Source organism: Temnothorax americanus, unplaced genomic scaffold (genome assembly GCF_048541705.1).
Source record: "Temnothorax americanus isolate GAGA-0224 unplaced genomic scaffold, ASM4854170v1 Scaffold43, whole genome shotgun sequence".
Lineage (NCBI taxonomy): Eukaryota > Metazoa > Arthropoda > Insecta > Hymenoptera > Formicidae > Temnothorax > Temnothorax americanus.
Window position 1 is genome coordinate 1,330,319 of NW_027509581.1, and position 25,199 is coordinate 1,355,517.

A 25,199-nucleotide genomic window follows, 5' to 3' on the forward strand; every position below is an offset into this window, starting at 1 on the left:
TCGTTAACTTCGACGCATAATATCTGTAGCAGAAATAATTTGTAAAGCAGAGAATAGTTGGTATACGAAAAGTACATATTTATATACCAACTATTCATTGTACATATAAATATGTACTTTTCATACCCCAACTATTCTCTGCTTTAACAAATTATTTAACAAATAGTTTGTTAAAGCAGAGAATAGTTGGTATATGAAAAGTACATATTTATATACCAACTATTCATTGTAAATATAAATATGTACTTTCCATATACCAACTATTCTCTGCTTTAACAAATTATTTAACAAATAGTTTGTTAAAGCAGAGAATAGTTGGTATATGAAAAGTACATATTTATATACCAACTATTCATTGTAAATATAAATATGTACTTTCCATATACCAACTATTCTCTGCTTTAACAAATTATTTAACAAATAATTATTTAACAAATTTTCAAGCCAGCTTTTGCCCTTTTGCTCTACGCGAGGTTTCTGTCCTCGCTGAGCTGGCCTTAGGACACCTGCGTTATTCTTTGACAGATGTACCGCCCCAGTCAAACTCCCCGCCTGGCAGTGTCCTCGAATCGGATCACGCGGGAGTATTAACGGCGATCGGCCGCAAGGCCTCACGTCACTCTGACACGCTTGGCTCTAGAACACCGTGACCGCCGGGGCACGAAGCCCTCGGGGCACGCGCTCCGCCTAACCGAGTAAGTAAGGAAACGATGAAAGTAGTGGTATTTATTTAACAAATAATTTGTTAAAGCAGAGAATAGTTCGTATATAAAAAATACATATTTATATTTATGCATTATAAGTATGCATACGTTTCAAATTCGCGCACTTTTGCATGCGCGTGCGGACACGGAGCATGCGCATGTGGCCGCGGGGCATGTTTCTTTCGCTACCACAGTCGCTACATCGCGTCGGTATGACAGGTTTCATAACCTGAGAGTCGTCAACTTTAACGCTAAATATCTCGCTTCGCAGGGCAGACCGCCGCATTTTTCTGCCAGATTCTTTCGTTTTATGCAAAAACGAATCGATTAAGCCTAATTTCATCGATATTTGAGGTGCAGTAGCTATTCTAAATAAATACCCAAATAAATAATAACAAAAAAGAAAACAAAGAGTCCAAAGAGAGATGATTTTTCTCCTTATATTTCTTGTTTCGCGTCGTTCCTCTGCACTGTTCGGATATAAACTAGGCATGTACGCGAAGTGGTACATACGACCATACGCGTTTGCACGTGTGCATGTGCGTGTGTGTATGTGTACATAAATATAAATAAAAAATTGCAGCTCTCCATCGTTAGAACGTGGTCAGCAGCTCTTCTTGTATACTGGTTGACCTGATGAGTTTTTGTTTGGAGCCCAACAAACTCTCGCTCGCCAGGCTGTCACTGTCTGAAGCTATCTTCGTCTTTTCTTGGTGATACTCCTCACTATATTCCTTCAGTCTGTTGCCTAAGAATACAGCCACAGTATATACAGTAGCGCAACTCTCCCGATTTCAGCGTGTACGAAATTCAACTGCACATGCGCGAGCTAAGTAGATAACCAATCACAGAACTGATCTTCTGTCGCACTTCCTCTCTCTATTTCTTTTATAGCGCTTTCTCTCTTACCTATATAGCGGTTAAAATTGGCGGTAACAGACATCTTACAGAAGTGAAGTGTGCGAGAAATCGGAGTTAGACGTGAAAGATAGAGAAAGTGAGCAGGAGTACAGGAGTATTCAGTGTTTAGTGTTAAGTGTTCAGTGTTCAGTGTTCAATTACATAAAGAGTGAAAGAAATAAAACTTAAAATTGACAGTTAACCAAGAAAAATTATATTTAGAGTCTTAGAGAGAATAGTTAATCTGTATATAAATAATATTGTACAGATTTTCTATTCTCTTCCAAAAAGCACTTTTGATCTTAGTTTTGTTGCAGGTGCTGCTTCTTAGAAGACAGGAAAAATATCGAAAAAGATGAATTGTAAATCAAGTTTATGGTGTGTTGCGAAGGAGTGCAACAATAATAGTACGGAGAAAAGACACTTTTTTTTATTTCCTAAGGAACATGATAGGTACAATTTGGTTTTAATTATCATTTTTTAAAGCATGTATATGTATAATTTTATATATATATATTGAATCTACACACACATAATTCAATATTTTCATATTTCCCTAAAATCTATCTATATATATGTAATATATTTTTTATGTTAATAACAAATTGGCATAACATTTTTAGATGGTTGCAATGGATACATGCATCCGGAAGACTCGACTTGCAAGTGATGGGCCCAGAATATGGTCATCGCAACTATCGACTATGCCACTTGCATTTTGAAGAAAAGTGGTACAAAATAAGCCAAAAAAGAGCTTCTCTTCATCCTGATGCTGTACCTACAATATTTTTTAGAAGAGAGTAAGTAATAAACTTTTTATACTGCACATTATTGTTTATTCTAAATAATATTTAAATTTTTTAATAATGAACAATATTTTATAATACAAAATGATACTATATATTTGATAAGATAAAAAACATTTGATAATATAAAATAATAATATACATTTAATAATATAAACAATATTTGATAATGTATGAAATATAATAATACTATCCATAATATAACTTTTACAGCAATACACTTGTGATAACAGCATCAGAAGAACATACACAAGAAAGAAATGATAAGGAAGATGAAGCAGTGATTGAAGTTGTTGAACAACAAGAAGAAACAAACAGGTTCTTCAATCTCTATATATCTAAATAACTTAGCTAAATCTCTATCTATCTAAATAACATATTTCTATAATAACAAAAATAGATTTTGCTGTTAAAATATATTTTTTTTGCAAAATATATTATATTTTATTTTTCTATCAATGTAGGGTATGAAAAATGTATGTGATATGTTTCAGTAGTATCCAGACGTCAAACGCAACGCTAGCCATGGATAGAAATGCTAAAATTGCTAAACCGTAAGTTTTTACTTCATTCAACATATGTAGTGTGTGCATTTTAATTATATTGTATTATTTGTAAAGATATACAGTTTATGATAGTTATATTTCAATTTATAAATACACATGCACGCATTGAAATATATTTCAACTTATATTTCTCAGTTTTATATTTTATATTATTTTGTCGTTTTTCTCTTAATTTTTTAAAACAATAAAAATAAATGTAAAAAATAATTATTTACATGATTACATAATATATTCTGTATCTAATTACATTTATTTAGAAGTTTTCAAAATTCTCATGTTATTTGTACTTTATTTTTTTCCTGTACAGGATTGTAAAATTATTGAAAAATTGTTACTTAATTTTTCTCAATAAATTTATATTTTTTCTAGTTTTATAATTTTATTTTATTTTTTTCAATACATGCAATATATATTTCTGTAATGTTATAATATTTCTCTATTGTTTAGAAGCACATCCAGCAGCATGTGTTCAGCAGCTGTAAAAGAAACTTCGCGGCAGAAGAAATGGAGAGAACAACGTTTAAAATTAAAAGCAGAAAATAAAATGCTGCGTGAAAGGCTTAGACGGCTTCGAAAGAAAGTTGAGAACCTGGAAAAAAGCAAGACAAAATCTCAGGAAGAATCTAAGGAACACGAAATTCTTCGTCAATTAGGCTGTAAGTTACTACCGACTAATTTTGCACAATTATTATCTGCACAAATTGACGCGAAAATTAAAAGCAAACATGGGAGAAGATATAGTCCTGAATTTAAACGGTTTGCTTTAAGCTTATTTTTTTTAAGTCCGCGAAATTATCGAGAACTTAGGAAACAGTTTGCATTACCTTCCATTCGTGGTCTACATTCATTCACGCACACATGGCAAATTAAACCCGGCATAAACAACAAAATTTTTGACGCTTTATCTGTAAAATTAAATTCATTACCGCCTTTAGAACGTCATTGTATATTGTGCATCGATGAAATGAGTTTAAAAGCTCATTTATTTTATAATCTTTCACAAGATGAAATAGTTGGATTTGAAAATACAGGCAACGAGAGATCAGCGAAACCTGCAAAAAATGCTTTTGTTGTTATGGCACGCAGCATTGCAGGTGATTGGAAACTTCCAGTTTGCTTTTGTTTTGTTGAAACAACATGTAGAGCAGATATATTAAAACCTATTATATTTGACATTATACGTAAATTACATAATTGTGGTGCTACCGTGCATGCTTTAATTTCGGATATGGGGTCTAATTTCATGCAGCTGTCTCGTGAATTGGGCATTTCAATAAACAATTCAGTTTTTTTAGTTGACGATTTAGAAATATTGTACATATTTGATACTCCCCATTTAATGAAAAGAACACGCGATAATTTATACAAACATCGTATAGAATTTGGAATGGACAAAGTTGCTTTATGGACTCATATTGTCGATTTTTATAACATAGATAGTAAGCAATGGATTAAAACCGCTCCGAAACTATCTAAAAATCATATTGAACCTACCAGTTTTCAAAAAATGAAAGTCAAATATGCCGTTCAAATTTTTAGTAATCGCGTAGCTGCAGGCATGTGTACTCAGATGTCCTCTGGCTTTCTTTCAAGTGAGGCAGTAGGAACAATAGATTTCATCGATCATTTTGACAAATTATTAGATATTTTAAATTCCTCTGCAATAAATAACCCTAAAGAATATGGAAAAGTATTTACAGGAAGCGAAAAACAAATTAATTTCTTAGAACAAATGATAAATTTTATGAAAAATATAAAAGTAATTAATAAAAAAGGTTCACGAGTTAGAGAATTGTTTTGAATGTTGGCAAATAACAATTAGAAGTATAATGCTACTTTGGAATAAATTAAAATGTTATGATTTTCCATATCTTCGCACACGAAGAATAAATCAAGACTGTATTGAAAATTTTTTTGGTTCCATTAGACAACAAGGCGGTAATTGCTTAAATCCGACACCAATACAGTTTACTCGCGCTTTTAAAAAATTATTCAGTATGAAACTTTTACAACATACAGATACGCAAAATTGTGCTGTAGATACAGATAAAATGTTAAATTTAATTGGAGAATCATGTTCGAGTCCTTCATCATCTTCTGCGTTCATTCCATCTTTGGCGACGCGTCCAATTTTAGACATCCCCAATCATGACTATTACAATATGGATCTGCCAGAAGAAAATGCGTTTAGATATGTATGCGGGTATTTAATTAAGAAATGTCTACAAATACATACATGTGAAGCGTGTACAACTTATCTTAATGAAAACAAGACTGTCATAGATGATACTAGTTTATATTGTTCTTTTCGAGCTTTTACTACCACAGAAGAAAATCAATTTGGAAATTTGAACGTAGCAAGTCATAATTTTTGTTTTTATATACATGAATTAGAAAAAATATTTGTCACTACTTTTGAAAGTAATTGTTTCCAAAAAATATTTTTATTATTGCGTACAAATAATGTACTTTGATTTCCATTTATTAATTTCGGTTAATGTATTTGTATTTTTTTAATAGAAAAATTTAAGATATTGAGATTTAAGTAGTATATATATTATTTCAATAAATAGTATTATGTAGTATAAGTAATATAAATAGTATATATTATTTCAATAAATGAATGTATATACATTTATAGACTAAATAAAAAAATATTTACACATACGTTTTTTAATTATAATAACATTACTATTATAAATATTTACTCTACATGTTATTTGCTTCTTTATTTAGATTCTCTCAACATTTTATCTCATTTGTGTATTTTTTTATCGCAAAAATGTACATTATATATATTATATACATTATATATATATATATATATATATATATATATATATATATATATGTAGGTCCAGAGGTATGTTCCGGGACTGTTTACGTTTTTTGAAATGTACAGTCCTGGAATATAACGCATATATATGTAATCAGATTCAAAAAACTGTCCCGGAACATACTTCCGGACCTACATATATAAGTGCATATATTAGTTTTTATATTAATCGATGTTCATATAATTTTATGTTTTTTTAAATTATTTTCTGACATATTTTTTATTGTCTATAAAGTATACTATATGTGATTAGCTAATTGTTTACATTATTTTCATTTTGAGACGAGGTGAAAATTACAAAAGTGAGCAAATTCACTAGAGAATTTACAATTTCATTTGTCGAAATTTAGTAAATCTGTTCACTTTTGTAATTTTCACCTCGTCCCCCAAGATACAGAATCGACCCCCAGTAGTATGCGATCTGTTTTTTTAGCTCCTGCACCATTTATCTTGCCTCTTTCTCTCTCCTCGTTAGAGAGAAAAAAAGGTAAGATGAACGGTGCAAGAAGTTCAGCTAAAAAGAGCAGATCTTTGATTGGTTATCTACTTAGCTCGCGCATGTGCAGTTGAATTTCGTACACGCTGACATCAAAGGTGCCGACAGGGAGTTGCGCTACTGTATATACTGTGATACAGCTCTCTCGCGTTTTTTAATCATGAAATCAGTCGGTAATAGCCACCGATGTTCGTGACACTCCTCTGGTATTGGTCTTTTGCTAAAAGAAAAAATTAATGTATTTTTTTTAACATATATAAAAAAGACTTATTCATATTGCGCATTTAATATCTACAATAATCACAATTAATCGATTACAATAAGTCTTGATATTAATCTTGAAAACTTTTTTTTATTAATTATTACTAACCTTGGCGCGCGTTTAAAGACCAACATGAGAAATCTGGTGGCTTCTTGACTCAGCTCTTTGTAGAGATACTCGAATCTGTATCTGACGAAGGATATGTTCTGCCTGGTCTCGTCCACATCCTTACCGCGGAACGGGGAAACTCCGGACAGCAATACGTAGGTCAACACACCGACCATCCAGATGTCCGTTTGCGGGTAGACGGGTTCATCGTTGTAGAGCTCGGGCGACCTGTATTCGGGATGGCCCAAGTGCTTGGGCACTGCCGTGCCCAATTTGCTGACCCTATGAGCTGACCCCATGTCGACTAATTTCACCTGCACCGATCGCACGGACGACATCACGACGTTGTCCGGCTGAATGTCCAGGTGACAATATCCGCGCCAGTGAAGATACTGCAAACCGTCGAGAATTTGCGTAACGGCATTCGCCACGCAGTTCTCCGTGTACTCGTGCCGACTGGAGAAGTACGTGAGTATGTCGGCGCCCTGAAGCTTCTCCAAGATGAATACCGCCACGGGGGAGCCGGATGCCTTGTAGGCGGCCTCCAACATCGCTATCCGCTCGTGTCGCAGCGAACGTAATACTTCGTATTCCTGGTTCACTTGCTTCTCCGTCTCGGCGTTCAATTCCAGGATCTTGGCGATGATGACGCGATCCGTGCTCTTGTCCACACCTTTTACCACCGCGGAGAATTGTCCGCGCGATAACTCGGAAATGAAGCTATACTTGGTGGACAGCTGCGGCTCCACCGACCATTCAATCGGATTCTCTTCTATGGAATAATCGATGTGCGGCTTGTCCTCTTCCAGGACAATCTCCTGGCCGGCCTCGGTCAGCTCCTGGAGATGCCTCATCGCCCGCGTGATTTGTACTTTCGGGCAACCCGGCATTCGCGTTTTGATCAACTTCGACGGGATGCCTTTCTCGCTCCAACCGATACGGTTGCGCGCTGCCAGATGGAAGTTGTAACTCGTGTCTTGTTTTAGGTCGCGCACCAAAAAGAATTCGTGATCACTATTGGAGGCAACGTCTATCCAGGCGATCGAATCACCCTCCTTGTACTGTAGATTGTAGCATAGCACTGGCGAGTTGCCGTCGTACTTCGGCTGTTTCCATCGTAGGAGTACTTCGGTATCCGAGACATCGGAAGCCTGGGAAGTTGAAGGTAATTACAACACGAAAATAGAAATACCATTTATATATATAAATTGATCGCCACTTCAAAATTGATTAGTCGCTTAATTATCGTACCTCTGGAGAGTCCGGGCCGCAAGAAACCGTTGCCTGCAACACCCTGGTTCTGACAATCGTCTGTCCTATCGGGTTTCTTGCCACGACTTTATATATCCCAATATCATGCTCCTATGTAGGATTAAAACTGAGTATGGATCTCCCGTCGGAGTCCTCCGTCACCTTGATCCTGTTGTTCTCTTGGATGACCATATCGTTCTTGAACCACTGTATCAGTGGTTTAGGGTTTCCCACTGCCAGACAGGTGAGATGTGCCGGTTTTCCCTCCTCGATCGGGCAGATCTGCGGCTTCTCGCGGAAGAATGGAGGCTGGCCTTCCTTCTTTGATTCGATCATCGCCTCAGCTTCGGCATAACTATCTAACCGAGTGCCCAGTTCGTTCTTCAAACGTCTAAGCGTAAACGTGTCCGCCGATCCGTACCGATTGATGCGTGCCCTCCTCTCGTCGTCGATCTCCTCGTCCATAACATCCGTGAATCGACGACGTTCCCGTATAATGGGTGCCTGATAACGAAATAGTAATAGCATGTAAATAGTCTTCCTTCGTGAACTCTGTAAATACATTTATATTATAGTTAAATATAGTTCAATATAATAAATAATAGCAACAATTTATGGAGTTGTATTGACAAATTTTTATTTTACATAATTTATTATATTTTGTATATAAGCGCCATACATGCATTACAATGGAACAGATATAAAATTTAATTTTTCTTTCATCCTATGTATAATTTATAGAGAGAGAAAGAGAGAAATTAAAGATTAAAATAGACGTGTTCTATTGTAATCAATTACAATTAGGTATAAATAATAGAAACATAAATATGAGTACCGTAATACTTACTCTATGCTTTGCCACCAGCGTTAATACATACGCAGAGTACAGAGAATTATCTGCATCAGCAGAATAATGTGAGTTGCGGTAAACCTCTTTTGTATCCTGCAAAATAAAGAGAGTGTGACTTAAAAATATATACAAAAGTAATGTGTTAAACTTTATTTTATAAATAAAGAAAGAAAAGGAAGGATTACCTTAGATTTAATCGATGTGGTTGAGATAGCCGGAGACGCAATAAAACAACGTACAAAATTATATGACAAGAAAAAGACCGATACTGACCAGAGACTCGATTCTTTCAGTCATATGAAAAATTTTCGTACATGTCAATAACGTTGCACGGTCCACTGATTGGTGTATAATTTACGATCTAAGCAGTATACACTAATCAATGTTCACACAGCGTTATTTTCGTATGCGTTTCAGAATCGTAGGTTATGTTTCACAAAAGGCGTTGAGACCGATACAAATAAATATCTGCACTAGTTGCCCCCATTCTATCAATCTCCAACTTTTCCCAGTTGGGAGAAAACGAACGCAGTGTTGGGAATTCTCAATACTGCCAACTTTATTATTTTTCCCAACACCAGCCGAACCTATTTTCGAACGCACTCATAATCGTAGTAGATATAAATTTATAAAATAAAATCAGACTTTGAAAATTTAAGAATTAAGAGAAAAGACTGTAAGAGATATATCTCCTCTCCCTCCCTCCCTCCCTCTCTCTCTCTCTCTCTCGCCCTCCCATTTCTCTCCCTCTTTCTCGCTTTCTCTCCAAGAGTAGTAAATATAATATTTGCAATTTAGAGTCGACAAAGAGATCACCAGGACTTGTAGTTTTTACCGATTTTTTGTATTATTTTCAATGTAGTGCCTATAGCAAAGATAGTAATTGCGCATTATCTGTATCTACTATGTTTCTAGTTATTTTTTGATTGTGGCGTAACATATGCATATATTTTTTGTTTATGACAATTTATTAGATGAAAAATAGATGAAAAACTTTAAAAGTGTCAGTAACATACAGACAAAATCATCCAAACGTCATATCAAATAAGTACTAACGCATTCACACTACATTGTTCAAGTCTTTTATGCATATAGATTTTCTATATATAAATGTGCTTTGTTTTACCATATTTAGCAGAAAGCTTAAGTATTTATATATAAAAATCTTTTTGCAAACTTTTCATATATTTTTAAGCTTTTAAATTTAAGGTGGCTCTAAAGTGACATCGTTAGTCAATAATACAACTCACATAAAACTTGATAAAATACATTATGATTTTTCCTAAACATCTTATCTAAATAAAAATTATTAATATTGATAATGTTCCCATTGATTTTTATAAGTAGTTTATAAATTTATAATAACTATAAAAGGTCGATTGATTAATGTCTTGATTCTTTCGCGTCAGTGCGCAAGTACTGTGTAGATAGTGTAGATCTAGCAGCCGACTCGCCGTCTCCCCGCTGGCGTATATAACCTCTTAGGGTGCATCCCGATGGAGAAGAAATAGCGGAACGGAACAGTAACGGAAAAGAGATATGGTGGGGGGTTAACCAATCAGAGTAGTTCCGTTTCAATTCCGTTCCGTTATTTAGTGAGTGGGTTCCCCATGGCACGGAGCTGTTACGGAACGGAAAAGAAACGGAAAAATTTCTAACCTATTCTGTCGAAAGTTCGCAAATAAGTGCAGTGGATCGATCGGTTTGCAACATTTTTATTTTTGCAAATAAAGAGCAATATGTCGTCATCGGTAGGTATTACATGTGAAAATAAAATATATATGTTAAAATCCTATGCTAATTAACCGAATGTGATATATTTCATTAATTTCCAGAAATTCAAATGTGGATATGTTCAAAGCGTCCTGTTCAAAGAGCAACAGCATTAATTCCTTCCACATCAACAAGTGACAACCTCAACGTAGATGATGATCTTATTCCCATCATCAATGACAATCCTACGTCACTGTCTCCAGTCTCTCCGGCGTTATTGCTGTTATTCTCACTCTCGACGTGTGTTTCTAAAAAATCTAAATAATAACAGATTTAGTTTTACAACAAATTTATATATCATTTACATATTCTCTAACCATTAGTTATATTGAATATATATATTGCCTCTCTTGTACACAAATATACGTACCATTTATAAAGAGATTTCGATCTTTATCCATTATTAAATTCGCGCATGATTTGCTAAGCAAGGATGTGAAAGTTTTCCGTCTTCATCGAACCAAACAATCCAGCGACAATATCCACATTTGAATTTCTGGAAATTAATAAAATATATCACATTAATTAGCATTAACATATTAATAACATAGGATTTTAACATATATATTTTATTTTTACATGTAATACCTATACCGATGACGACATATTGCTCTTTATTTGCAAAAATAAAAATGTTGCAAACCGATCGATCCACTGCACTTATTTGCGAACTTTCGACAGAATAGGTTAGAAATTTTTCCGTTTCTTTTCCGTTCCGTAACAGCTCCGTGCCATGGGGAACCCACTCACTAAATAACGGAACGGAATTGAAACGGAACTACTCTGATTGGTTAACCCCCCACCATGTCTCTTTTCCGTTACTGTTCCGTTCCGCTATTTCTTCTCCATCGGGATGCACCCTTTTAGCGTGTCCATGACATTTTACTTCCGTGACACGCACATGCATCATCACTTTCTCGATCAAATATTTCTTAAAAATCCATGGCAACACACAACCTTTCATATACCACTGGAAAGCTTGTGATTTCATCTTTCAGTGTTCAGTTTTTTATTAACATCTCTAGTTTTTCTTAAAAGATATTATATTATTTCCGGTAAAAATTCAATAACCTCCCATAAGAGCTATGTTAAAAAGTGATTTTTTATATTGCTCGTTTGCAATAATTTACATGGCAACAGGGTCTCAAATTTTAAGAGATGGTTTATTATATGTTATAAAGAACAACCTTCCAAAGTTTTATTTATATGGCTAGTCTTTTAGTTTACCTTAAAACCACCTTAATGGAAATGCTGCAGTAATATTTTTTTACAATTTTCTTTAACAGAGCAAACATACTAATAATATATAAAAGTTGTACAATTTTTGTGACAGATAAATATTTACACTGACAGCTCCGGAGATCTTTACTTTGAAATTTTTTAATCATTTTTGTGATATATTGAGCAAATGCTCTAATTGATTTACACCTATTTTTACTATGTAAAAGCATTTGTAATTCTATGCAACCAATACGATATATGTAAACTTTCTAAAAAAAGGTAAAATTTTGTCGGTAAAGTTTTCAAATATGGTATGTCCTTCAAAAATCAAAATGTATTTGTATTAATCTCTATAATGTATTCAACTGTATGTTTTATGTATAAATCTGACTCTTAATCTTATAAACTTATATCTATAATATATTCCTTTAATATGTTCTATAATATTCTATAATATGTGTTATTATATTTTAAAAGTCTTCTAAATTATTTTTTCCTTGCAATTTATAATAATAAACTGCATTATATAGAATTACAAGTATAAATTTTTCAGGTAAACAAGGTTATGTTAATTGGAGGGAAACATGAAAAGGATTTTATTAGAAGAAGTTTGAGTGCTACATTTTCTGATGACTTAGCCTTCATGTGTTCATGGACTGGCCAAAAAAATAATTATAAAATTGGAGATATGCACACAATTCTGAGCATTAAAAATAAGTAATTTTTTAAGAGATGTATATAATATTACTTGCAGTATTAAATGCTATGTTTTATGTCTCAGAATTTATTAAAATTGTCTCCTATTTTTTGTGGCAATTATCGTTAAAAAGCAGGACACACATACACGTTAAAAAATCTTACGAAATAAAAGAAATATAATGTATTCATAAACTAATACTTTTGTATAATTTATAAGTAACTTCTTCACTAATTTAATTCTACTTTTATTTTTCAGGAAGTGATAAATATATTTGTCTACTATTATCTTACTTGCGTGGCTCCGCGCGAGTGATTATTATATAGTAACAAAACGGTCTTAGGTTTGATCTCGACTCAGTCTGCATCCCGCATATACAGTCCTCATTTAACTTGTTTCCCTGTAAGGGGTTTATTAAGAAGAAGTAAATGGTTTAAGGATTCGTGGTTTAAGAATCCAAAAGTTTAAGGATTAAAAGACCTGTATGTGGTTTAATAATCTGTTTTAGAAAGTTTGTAGAAAGAAAAGAAAAATATATAGGTCTAGGCGATAGTAAAAAGAAAGTTTTTATACATTAGAAATAGTGTTTTGTGCTATATGATCTAAAAGGATAAGGTCGAAGGCACCAACACTCTCATTCGAGGGGACACATTTCAAATAAAAAAGAAAGATTTTGATAAAATTATTTGGCTTGACATTTTTTCTCAATATTACGGCTTTAGTTAATTTTTATTCAAGGATCAACGACGAAGATGTGAGACCACATCTAATCTTGCCTTAAAATGCATTTTTTCCTGGATTGGAGACAGAAATTTGATTTTTTTATTTGAAAGATGAGTTTTATCCCAAAACCTTTCGCTAGGATCAGTGATCTTCACCAAAGATATTATTGTGATAAACTGAAAACTATAATATAAGGTATATATTATTTTTATATAAATAAAACTTTTTTATGATAATTAGTGAATTATTCCCCGATGCAGATTAGTATATAACAAGCCTGGGCAACTTCGAGCTCCGGAGCCACGACACCCCCTTACTTTCTGGATAGAAAAAAAGTGTCGTGGTTCTGAAGGTCAAAGTTGTTCAAGCCTGGTCTATAAAAGCAATCTAAATATTAATTAGACAATAAATACTGAGATATTTTATTACTATTGCATATTTATTGAAAACATGTTGCCTGTAATAGAAATAAAACATCAATAAAAACTTTAAATAAATGTTAAAATTAATATTACGGTAATCTTAATATAATATTGTAATAAAGTTTTGATAGTACGTTTAAATTTTTATCTCAAAAACATTACAGGAATGATAGAAAAACCTTAGCACAATGTTATTTGCAACGTTATGGCACTCCCATTTCAACATTACTGAAATTTCGGAATCGTGGTCAAAGTATGTTCATAATGATGTTCTATACAACATTAAGCGAACTACATATTTAACAACATTACAAGTTCTAGATCGTTGCAATAACATTGTAATAATGATTTTTTGCTTACTGGGATGTAACGTTGGACAACGGAAATGTGGCCTAGTTTACACCGATCTCTTGATACCCGTATCAAATAGTATATTTGAACTGATCAGCCAATAATCAGACTTATTTACTATTTACTATTTACTATTTAATACGCGTATCAAGTGATCGGTGTAAACTAGGCCTGTATATAACTTTCATAAATCTTTAATAAATAGAGAAAAGAGAATTATCTATATATATTCCACGGACCCAGGCTCATACTCAGCTCTCGACCCCATATTTTTCGACTAACGCTATCTAGAATCATCAAAGTACAACTACTTCTATTCGAGAACTTGAATCGAGGACTTGCGATGGACCAATTTCTAGCATCGTGTACACAAGACTTTACACAAAAGAAAAATCCATGCTATAAACATCGTAATCAAAACAAAGCAACGATCGCTTTGGATCGTCGAACGAAAAATGTGACGTAGGTGCGATGACGTGGGCCGCCGATGGCCAATCACCCTCCCGAAATTCGAGCGCAGCGCATACCAAGCGCAAATTCTTCCGCGAGCCACCCGTGGCCACCAATCACGCACCTGAATCCTCTAATATATATCCTTCAATGTTTCAAAACACGCCAAATTCATTCGTGATTAGCCCGGGGAGAACCTCGTCTCGGAGATAATAAATAAGGTTCGCCGCAGTGTCGAGGAGGCTCTCTTTTCGAAGTTCACCCGCTCAGTTCACTCTCAGTAAGCAAGAAACGTCAAGAAACATTTCAACTACATTGCATTAATGTTAAAACGTTGCTGTAATATAGTTAAAATGTTTCTTGGTGTTTCTTGCTTACTGGGGTTTGTATTACCGCTCGTGTAACCGCTTAAACGCTATGCGCAATCAAAGAGAAACCTGAGAGCGGCCATCCGGCTTCGGGGGACGTCTGTCCTAATCTGCCCTCTGAGAAAGTGGACGTCAACTACGGCGTTACGCTCGGTAACGATCAGAGAGGACTCGGGTAACGATACATGGGTTCGTATCCATGCTATGGTTCGTGTCCGAACTACTCAGATGGAGGGGATATGCTGTTCGCGCAAGCCCCTCCTCTGTCCGTGTACGCTAGGCACTCGGCAAGCTTCGAGCGGGGAGAGAAGGGCAGACATACGATCTGCTGTCTCTCTTGAGCTGTGACATAGGTATCAGAAACCCAAAAACCAAAAATTTTCTTATTCAGAATAAGTGTCTGAACTAGAATAATAAACATATATATTATACGTTTATTAGTTTTTTTTTTTTTTAAATAAAATATTAACAAAATTTTGAAAAAAAAGTTATAATATTTTTAATAATATAAGAGAAATAAGACCGTTTTATGTAACCGTTATACAATCAATCAATATTAAATAAGCCGTGTACGATCCGAGCTTGGATCTTAATAGCCTAATAATATTTTTTGTGTATTACACGTATATTTTTTCCAATCTTTAATAAATTGAGCGCCGACTAACTTGTCAGACTTACAACACAGCTCCTGTTGGAGTAGTAAATTCTTTACTATTATTTAAATCGATTTAATTAGAGAAAGGTGAGGGGATTTTATTAATTCAATAGGAGCTGTGTTGTAAGTCTGACAAGTTAGTCAGCGCGTAGTTGATTAAAGTTGGAAAAATATGTAAATATAGTATATAAAATATATTATTAGGTTTATAAAATCTAAGCTCAGATCGTAAGTGGCGAGGTAAAAATGGTTTATTTAATATTGATTAATAATATTTTTGATAAAAAGGCCGCCTAGAACCTAGAATGGAAATATTGGTTTGGTTCTAGTTCAGAAACGATAGCCACATATACTTCTTCTAAATAAGAAAATTTTAGTTTTTTGCGTTTTAGATACCTAGAACAGCTAGAATTATTTACACTGTCTGTCATTTATGGTGATCAGGATATAACAGAAAAGAAGAGCATTTTTGTGTTCCTTAAAAAATAAAAATAAAATTTTAAAATAAGGTGAAGAGAACATGCAAAGTTTAACGTTATTCACTTTTTTCGTTTCCCTATAAAAAGTTCCTGAAAAATATATATTTTAAAGATCTTTTAAATCAGAATACCTCCGTTAATAATTCTTTACATTCTCTTCCATAAATATAAATTTATCTGGTTATGGTTTTATTCGATTATTCCGGCGTTTATTTGTGATTTAAATAGATTATTGTTTACTTTGTTTATATTATTAGATGATTGTTTAATGTTTTAGTCTAGACTAATGTTAAATGTTTTAATATGTAAACTTGAACATTAATTAGCATGTTTTTTTATATTTATTTTTTCTATCGTAGTAATATGTTCCGAAAAAGACTAAGTACAGTCGAAACGTTAACCATGTGTATTGTTTATTTAAGAAATTGTTTTTATTTTAATCCAATATCTCTTTGTTGTTGCTCGTGGCCGCTTATAAACATTAATAGCTAATATAAATTTAATAAGAGTAAAAAGAACATTATAAACTACATTTTTTCTCGATATAGATGTAATTATTGTTATGCATTTAAATATTAAATTTAAATACTTTTTATGCTAAAGTAAAGGTTTTTAATGTAAGACTTTTTTTTATATAAGAGCATATTGGCCAGAACGGGGATTTCTATACATTACATTTACGAATTTTAGTTTTTATGTTTATAAATATTTTTTTAATTAATTATATTTGCTATCGTTATATTTATAAATTTCAAATTAAACGTAAATGTAACGTATAGCGCATCGTCGATTTGCCAACTCGAGACTCGGCACTCGGCGAGACGCGAGGAGCGATACCCGAAATGCATGGCATCGTGGCATAGCCGGCGCGTGCTAAGCAGCTACGTCACAGCTCAAGCGAGAAGGAGACAGCAGATCGTATGTCTGCCCTTCTCTCCCCGCTCGAAGCTTGCCGAGTGCCGAGTCAGCCGACTGGCATATCCCCTCCATCTGAGTAGTTCGGACACGAACCATAGCACGGACACGAACCATGTGTGTACCGTTACCGAGCGTAACAACGTAGTTGACGTCCACTTTCTCAGGCGGCGCGTCAGTATACGTCCGCTGGAACGGAATGATCCCGGTGGCCGCTCTCAGATTTCTCTCTGGCGCAATCCGCTTCTGTAAGGGGATTCTCTAACTCCTTAACGAGAGTTTCGGTATCGTTGCGCAGGTATTATATATAATAAAAAATCTGCGCAACGATACCGAAACTGTCGTTAAGAGGATCCTGCAGTGACTGGCGAATAATGGCGAACTTCTTTGATGTCGATAATATCAACCTTTCTAATTTTGTTTTCCCTATATCTGTCTTTGTCTAACGAAATGACATCTGTTCTTTTTTCGATTGCTCGCCATCTCTCGCAAGATCCGGCAACTACTGTTGCTGCTTTTCTTGTCATTTGCATCCGTATTTGCATTAAGTACTAAAATAATTTTTCGATGGACTTTTTTTTGTACGCATTGAATCTTACTTCTACTTGCACGATATTATTCCTACATGTTTTCCCAAGGGCAGGTGATAAAAATTATGTATGTATAAATTGCAGAATTTTTGTTTTAAGCAAGTATTGTCGTCAGGTGTCAGCTGCGTATGTGTCCAAATAAGTAATATTTTTAATTTTTTGGTGTTTTTGATATAAAATCGCGTTTTCTACCCTAGATTTTTGTGCGTACTTTAATTCTAGACCAAAAACTTGCAATTCTGTAAAGCCATCAATTAAAAGATCTATCGAAAAACGATAATGTCGGTAAATCATACGGCTGCAGGATCCCCTTAAGGAGTGTTGTAATCTAAAATTACAACGGGTAATTATTAAATTATTTATAATAAAATTATAGAATAGCTTTTCGAAAGACTTCGAGGAAATTGTCTTTCGAAAGACTTCTCAATTTACGCCGATGCGGACGCGGAAGTTCACCAAGCTTCCGCGTCAATCAAACTATTGCGATATGCATAAGAATATGCGACAACGCATTTCGACATTCGCGGAACCGCGGAAGTTCATCAAGCTTCCGCGTCAATATTGCGAGATGCATAGGAATGTGCGACAACGCATTTCGACAATTGCGGAACCGCGGGAGTACAGCGAGATTGCGAATGCGCTTGGTCACTGACCGACCTCATTCGGGGGACCGTCGAACCTGGCGGAAAATCGCCGACAGGGCGTAACTCAAAACAATATAAGGGACCGTCGAAGAAGCCGCGACGGAGAGTAATACACCGGAGACTCTGCCCGTGACCGTTCTCGTAAGTCGTGTCGCGAAAATTTACATTATAACAAAGCGCGTGCGAGTTATAGTAATTGTGAAAGGCAAATACAAGTGTAAGTTAGTGAGTGTAAAAGTGGCGCTGAAATAAAGCTCCAGTATAAAGTAAAACAAAGTTCATTTAACAACGCCTACACCTTGTTCCACCTGCGAATCCGAGCTCTTCCTAGTCTGCCCGCCTGTGCCTACCAAGTTCCAACTCGTAAGGTCAAAAGACCCCGAAAATAATAAACGTTTTGCCGTAAGCCGTCACCAACCGGCGACGCGGCGCAACAATTGGTCTAATAGGAAAAAAGGTTATCTTCCTATGAATAACACAAGTTTGCGAAAAGTCTTTTGCCAAAAATATCTGAACAATATATATCGATGGAAAGAGGATACTGTGAGGAAGCTTATAGTTGAAGGTAAACACGATCCACCGTAGTTTTTTTTAAATTAATAATTAAAGTTGAAAACTAAGTTAAGCGATGCGTTAACGCACACTTTATTTAATCTATTTCAGGCAAAATATTATTTTACAACGTAAAAATTATTTACTAAATAATCTTTTTACGTCGTTACGAAGCTTTGCGATGCGTTATTCTATTTTTTTTATAATCATAAAAATAAAAAAATTATAAACATTGTTTTGACTTTGGCTTTTCATCATCGAACTACCTTAAATGTTGTGTTTTGGTAAAGCAGCAACTTTCACGCAAGACGAGATATTCTCTACTTAAGGAGGTTCTACAGATACTCTCTAGTCAGTCGAGAGATGAAGAGAAAATCTTCGAATTCATCAGTTCTAAGTATTCATAAAATATTTTCATGAATTTTGATGATGTTAGAGCTTATATCAGTAATCGGCAAAAATTCTGTTTTTAGTAATGATATCGGCGATTATTTTTAATTAATCAAAAATAAAAAATTTAAATGTTTTTAATTTTAATTAACAAAAAATTAGTAATTAATAAAATACTAAGCTTTAAATTTAAAATAATTATTAATTAATTAAAAATGTAATACTCTGTTTAAAAAATTAATAAATAATCAGAAATATATTGCTCATAATTTAAAAATTGGCAATTATATAAAATAAATTGTCAGTTTTTAAAAAAATTACATTTAGAAAAAAATATTTTTAATTTTTTAAAAAATTAGTAATTTTTAAAAAGTAAATTATTTGAACACAATTATTAGATAATTATTAGAAAATATATTACTAATTTTTTAGAAAATTAGCATTTATTAATTTGTAAAGTATTCGTTTTTAAAAATACATTAGTTGCAATAGAAATGAAACGATGACGTTAACTATACTAAATAATTTTTTCCTACTGAAAATTCGTGTCTTTTGGGAAAATTTGCAATTACTAGATGAACTATAATTTGACGATGGTCTCTTGCTCTCTCTTAAGGCCATCGCGCACAAAATTGCATAGGCTGCATAAGCATAGCATAAGACCGCTGGACCAATCTTATGTAAATTAATATGGCGACTTTATACTGGATGCTCATTGGTTTAGCGGTCTTATGCTACGCTATACCTGCTTCCTACACTCATATCCGTCAAGAATAAATTACTGGCTTGTCAAAAAATAAAGTTACAATTTTGTAAAAAGTTAGTGTTTGGATAAGCCAATTTTTGATGTTGAAAATGAAGGACGGATTAGCCTTGCCTAGTATCTCTGATTGTAATATTGTCAGTTACCTCATGTTCATGCTTGTTTTTGCCAAGACACCTTGTTTCAGAGTGAAGGATAAAAAATTATTTTTATTTAATTGTTAATTTTCTGAAAAATTAGAAAATATTTTTATTTAATTACTAATTTTTTGGAAAATTAAAAAATATTTTTTTTCCATTATTTTTTAGAAAATTAAAAATTATTTTTATTCAATTATTTATTTTTGAAAAATTAGTTATAATTCTCGATTTATTATTAAATTTTCTAAGAATTAAAAAATAATGTTACACATTAATAATTTTTGTAGAAATAATCTTTCTGAAATTATTTACAAAAATTGTTAGGTAAATAAAAATAAATTGAAAAATATTTTTAATTTTTTTGGCACTTAATATTGTATTTTGGCTTATTAATGATTGCTTTGACATTAAAAAATAAATAATGAAAATTTTTTTTTGCCGATCACTGGCTTATATCATACCCATATTAGTCGAAGCGAGGAATAATTAAAAATATCGTGTAAGTGCTCCTTTGACTCCGGCTTCTTATACATGCGAGAAAATGTGGTAGCGTCACGAACTTGAGTTTCGCTGTTCTGCTCATATGAGCGTGGTCCTTTCTAGTCAGTGACTGCGTTTACTTTTATAAATTTACAATGACTCCTCCAAGCCCGATCAATTCATGGAGAAATAAGGATAGAGTCTTGCGTGGTGTCAAAAGAGGAAAATTCGCTAAAAAGAAAGTTGTTCTTCGAATGGAAAATGCCCAAAAATCATTGACAGATAAAATGTTATGTGAGGTGCAGTCGCTGCGACGTTGTTAAATCTCCCTTGTTATTCGAAGCACGCTACGTGAACTGTGATATGGCCTGTTTCAATAGCCAATATCACAAAATTTTACACGATAACCCTTGTTTTTCTCGATATTTCTGAAAAGCTTAGATTAAGATCTATAAGAGCTCCGTTTTTTGAATCTTTGGTAGACCGCCTTCATATAATTAATATCTCGTTTCCTGTTTCCGGGAACCCTTTTGCCATAAGAGCTCATGTTAAAACTGTGATTTCAAAATTCATTTTTGCAAATTTTTACACGATAACCGATGCTAAAATTTTTTGAGCACTTTTCTCGCATCTCACTTTATACGCGTCCATAAATTTTTTTTCCAATTTTTAGATACATCTATTATTTGTAGAACCTCCTTAAAAAAAAAAGACGTAATATTGGTCATTTATGCCTCTCAATACTCAAAATAGCTGCTATATTTTCGAAACTTTTTTTGTTAATAACTTTTTAACGAATAACGACTGCCAGCTAAAAACTTCTGGTCACTCAGAAGGGTGACCTTGACAACATATGTCAAAGTCAAGGTCATTTTGGCGGGTGGGGTCTTAATATGCATAATTACCAAATTTTTTTCTGACAAATGCGTACACTTGTGGCGAGTAAAAATGTAAAGTTAAAGCAAACGATCTTAACTCGGGTTCATATTGTTTACGCATTCGTGTTTTATGAATCTTACTATCTTGACGCATTAACAATTGCTTGTTAAATGTATCTAGGTCATTTAAAATGTCTAGCTGGTGTGGATCAAGAAGACGTTTCTTCTTCAAAGCTGCTAAGACGTTTTTTAAATTTTATTTTCTTGTTCAAATCTTTTCTTGTGTTGGTCAGTGCAGCTCTCAATATTCGTTTTCTCGGCGTATCTTCCGATAAATGTGGCGAAACAGCCGTTCCCTGATGTTTTACTTCGGGTGGTGTATTTATTTACGGAACTACATCAATCCCTATATATAAAAATATACAATAATTTAATGGAATTTAATATTTACAATTACTTGTTTCAAGAAAATAAACTAATTATCTTAACAAGAGAATAATTACTTTTATAAGTGCTAGATGTACTAATAACAGTATTGTCTGTCGTTGCTGTTGCAAAAATATCAGAATGGCAATCTATTGTACAAGATTTATCTTGTATTAATGACCGCGTGTGTACAGTTTCTACAAATAATCATTATAATTATTATTCAGATTATTTTCTGCTATTGCTATCAAGTTTATAAAAATCTATATTTTCATTAATAAATCTTATAAATATACCTTGTTCTGTGTATGTGTCAAATATTTCTTTAGTTGTCTTGGGATCAATAATGGCTTCTTCTATTGTATGATGTACCTTCAGTTTTTTCCGAGGAGGTTCTACATTATTCACACTTTTGTGTTTCCCTGTAAAAATTATTTTTTCTTAACCATCACATATTAAATATTATATTTATGATTTAAGTTAACTCTTTATATTTGACATACAAATGGAATGGCACTGTCAAATATTTCTTTAGTTGTCTTGGAATCAATAATAGGTTCTTCATTTGTGTAATGTATCTTCAGTTTTTTCCGAGAAGGTTCTACAGTACACACACTTGCGTTTTCCTGTAAAAAAATATATTCTTTTTTAACTATCACATATTGGATATTATATTTATAATTTAAGTTAACTCTATATTTAACATACAAATGGCACCAGGTCGGATTTTGATATAGTAATCAGCTCTTCTGTCAATAAGATACTTTCCTCAAAATGTAACGAGCACGATTTTGCGTTTTGTGGTATATCTGTACCATTTAATCCCATGCTTTCAAGCCATTTTTGACGTTCTTCTGGGTTCTTAGGTATTCTATAATTATACGATTAATATTAAAACAGTTAACAATAACATAAAACAATTGTGACATATATGTATAACTTGCTTGCAATACTAAAAGCCCCAGCACAATAAAAAATAAGAAACAGATATTAGCGATGAAAACTGAGGAATTAGGAATAAGTTGGATGCACAATAAAAAATACAAGCAACAGAAACAAGGAATAAACAGGCAATAGATTATTAATCTATCGGAAGTCGTGTATCAATGCTACACCAGCTTTATTCTTGATTTTTTATTTCTAACCGCTAATATCTGTTCCTTGTTCCTTATATTTTTCATTGTACGGAGGCCGTTAAGTAATTAATATTAGATAATATTATAACACTCACTTGTGAAACATAATTTTTTGATTATGAGATTGTTCCCATTGTAATTGTATTTTACTTTTATGGCTTCCGTAGTTTTGATTTTTACAGCCTTTAGTCCAACACAATCCGGCATACTATTAATATATTAATATCACTATATTCACCGTTATATTAATCACTTTATACCTAATCACCTTATACAGAACGAACACGTGCAACAAAATACAAATGTATTCGCATATATGGCGGCATACCTGATAATTGAAAGTAGACACTAAATGTGAGACAAGTAAAGCCCCTTGCACAATGCCAGGCAACAGGCAATAGGAACAAGGAATAGAAATCAGAAATCATGTATAAATGCAGAGTAAACAGTGACACAGGCAATAGACACAGAGTTTCCATCACGTTGGAAATTCTGTGCCTATTGCCTGTTTTAGTGTTTTCAACCAATCATAGCATTCAAAATTTTTAGGTTGTAATTAACGATTTTTTTGTTATTTCCTGTTTCTATTGCTTATTGCCTAGCATTGTGCAATGCGACGTGCACCCCTTACCCCTCAGGCTTTACTCCCCGCGTCTAAAAGGGTACCTTACGCTCCGTCCAGAGATTCTTACGTCCATGTAATGAGCAACGGTGCGATGAGCGATGATGATAACTTTGATGCACAATGATCGCGTTCAGCAGACCAAGCCGCTCAGTAGTAATCGAACGTGATTGGTTCTTACTTTTAGAACCAACCAATCAACGCAGAGTGTTGATAAGACAACCTCAACAATTGTGCAACAGTTGTGTCTGCTGAACGCGCTAAATGAAAAATCCGACGGCAGAAAACGAGATGTTAGTCGTGATCATGGACGTAAAATAACGCAGAGGAAAACGTAAGTCGTGACAAGCTATTGTATACATATGTACATACAATAGCCTTTTATGACTTAAGCAGAGCACATACACTTTTCGTAAAACGTAACAGTAAGGCCCCGGACACACACTTTTTCGTAACAGTAACAGTAGGATTTCGACCAATCGTGTTACTCGATTCGGGAACGTATGGCCGTACGTTTTCGAATCGAGCAACGCGATTGGTCGAAATCCTACTGTTACGTTCTACGGAAAGTGTGTGTGACCAGCTTAAGGTTTCGACTAATTGTGTTGTTCGATTCTTACTTCTACGGTTACAGACGGCTGAATCGAGCAACGCGATTGGTCGAAACCTTACTGTTACTTTCTACGAAAAATGTGTCCTGGCTTTGTACGTGTCTCACTGCTTGTTTTTATTTGCGAATGGCACTCGATCTCGAGTTGGATTTGATGTAACTACCGCCAACGACCACCAACGACTAACTACCATGTCTCTCTGCTATTTCTTTATAACATCAAAAATCGTCTTTTACCACGCGGAAGCAAAACAAATGTGAAACGCAATTTACTTTGTGGTTTCCTTTTGTGGTGCATAGCATTGATTTTTGATCAGAAAATATTTCTAAGATGGTAACAATTGGGCACGTTCAGCAGACAAAGGGAGCTTTCCAGCAAGCAATACAAGTCGACACAAGTATCGTTTTATCTTTGTTACTCATTGCCAAAAAAGAAAGATAGAACGATGTTTGTGTCGATTTGTGTCGCTTGCTAGAAAACAACTCCCAAAGCAGGATCAGTGAGCGTTCAATAATCCTTTAATATGATTGGTTCTTCCCTTTAAGTCGGTTCTACAATACGTCGCAAACGATGGCAACTGCTAGTTGAAAAGTGTTATTTCCACGTTGCGTTATATTAGCATTAATCACGTTAGAATGCGATTGTGTCTTATATTGCAAAATATATACAGGGTATAAAACTAAAGGTGTTACAGACTATTATTTTTAAAACTAAGCAAATTATGAAATTTTTGTTTTCTTAGAAATAATAGTCTGTAACACCTTTAGCTTTACAATCTGTACATACTGTTTGTAAGATATACTCTTTATGAAACTAGTTAGAAGAGGATGAGTAACACGAAACACGTAACACAAAATGCATATCAGTACAAAATTAACTTTTTAAAAAAAAGTAAAAAAAGGCGCCAAGTACATACACGCGTGGTTGTTACCTCGAAAAGAAACCAAGTTGTAGTATCATTAATTTTAAATTAAAAAATAAATAAAATTTATTCTAACCTAGGTGGTATATAGTAGCTTTAATTTTTCTTAACAAAATTATTATATTACAAAATTGTTACTTTATTCAATCCAAATGATATCTACCTCAAAAAACTTAAATATCAAGTGGTATCTATTTAAAAAAAATATGTGA

At 33.7% G+C, this 25,199-nt stretch overlaps 3 protein-coding genes and 2 long non-coding RNA genes across 9 annotated transcripts; 2 read left to right on the forward strand and 3 right to left on the reverse strand.

Moving 5' to 3' along the window:
- Positions 1–5,773: 5,773 nt before the first annotated feature.
- On the reverse strand, positions 5,774–7,825 carry LOC143903131 (protein Obscurin-like). Its single transcript, XM_077416559.1, has 2 exons — positions 6,679–7,825; positions 5,774–6,528 (listed from the first exon to the last, which is right to left on the reverse strand). Exons 1-2 carry the CDS (start codon positions 7,566–7,568, stop codon positions 6,426–6,428), a joined length of 993 nt encoding a protein of 330 aa, XP_077272685.1. The 5' UTR covers positions 7,569–7,825; the 3' UTR covers positions 5,774–6,425.
- LOC143903132 (protein Obscurin-like) lies at positions 7,689–9,367 on the reverse strand. Of its 2 annotated transcripts, none has more exons than XM_077416560.1 (4): positions 8,965–9,367; positions 8,777–8,872; positions 7,930–8,481; positions 7,689–7,829 (listed from the first exon to the last, which is right to left on the reverse strand). In XM_077416560.1, exon 3 carries the CDS (start codon positions 8,455–8,457, stop codon positions 8,041–8,043), a length of 417 nt encoding a protein of 138 aa, XP_077272686.1. In that variant the 5' UTR covers positions 8,458–8,481; positions 8,777–8,872; positions 8,965–9,367; the 3' UTR covers positions 7,689–7,829; positions 7,930–8,040. The 2 variants fall into 2 exon arrangements, with proteins under 2 accessions (XP_077272686.1, XP_077272687.1); XM_077416561.1 differs by having other exon boundaries at positions 7,930–8,433; positions 8,965–9,364.
- A 145-nt stretch (positions 9,368–9,512) lies between these two features.
- LOC143903133 (uncharacterized) lies at positions 9,513–10,766 on the forward strand. The gene is made up of 2 exons (XR_013258612.1): positions 9,513–10,530; positions 10,615–10,766. It is a non-coding gene; the product is annotated as an uncharacterized LOC143903133 (long non-coding RNA).
- Positions 10,767–16,372: 5,606 nt separating this feature from the next.
- LOC143903081 (uncharacterized) lies at positions 16,373–20,070 on the forward strand. Its single transcript, XR_013258601.1, has 2 exons — positions 16,373–17,081; positions 17,800–20,070. It is a non-coding gene; the product is annotated as an uncharacterized LOC143903081 (long non-coding RNA).
- Positions 20,071–22,089: 2,019 nt separating this feature from the next.
- Positions 22,090–23,566, reverse strand: LOC143903074 (uncharacterized). Of its 4 annotated transcripts, none has more exons than XM_077416454.1 (5): positions 23,464–23,566; positions 22,928–23,040; positions 22,405–22,567; positions 22,200–22,322; positions 22,090–22,118 (listed from the first exon to the last, which is right to left on the reverse strand). In XM_077416454.1, the coding sequence occupies exons 2-5, from the start codon at positions 22,936–22,938 to the stop codon at positions 22,101–22,103; spliced, it is 315 nt and encodes a 104-aa protein (XP_077272580.1). In that variant the 5' UTR covers positions 22,939–23,040; positions 23,464–23,566; the 3' UTR covers positions 22,090–22,100. The 4 variants fall into 4 exon arrangements, with proteins under 4 accessions (XP_077272580.1, XP_077272578.1, XP_077272581.1 ...); XM_077416452.1 differs by lacking the exon at positions 23,464–23,566 and adding an exon at positions 23,161–23,425; XM_077416455.1 differs by lacking the exons at positions 22,928–23,040; positions 23,464–23,566 and adding an exon at positions 23,161–23,426.
- Between the last annotated feature and the right edge of the window lie 1,633 nt (positions 23,567–25,199).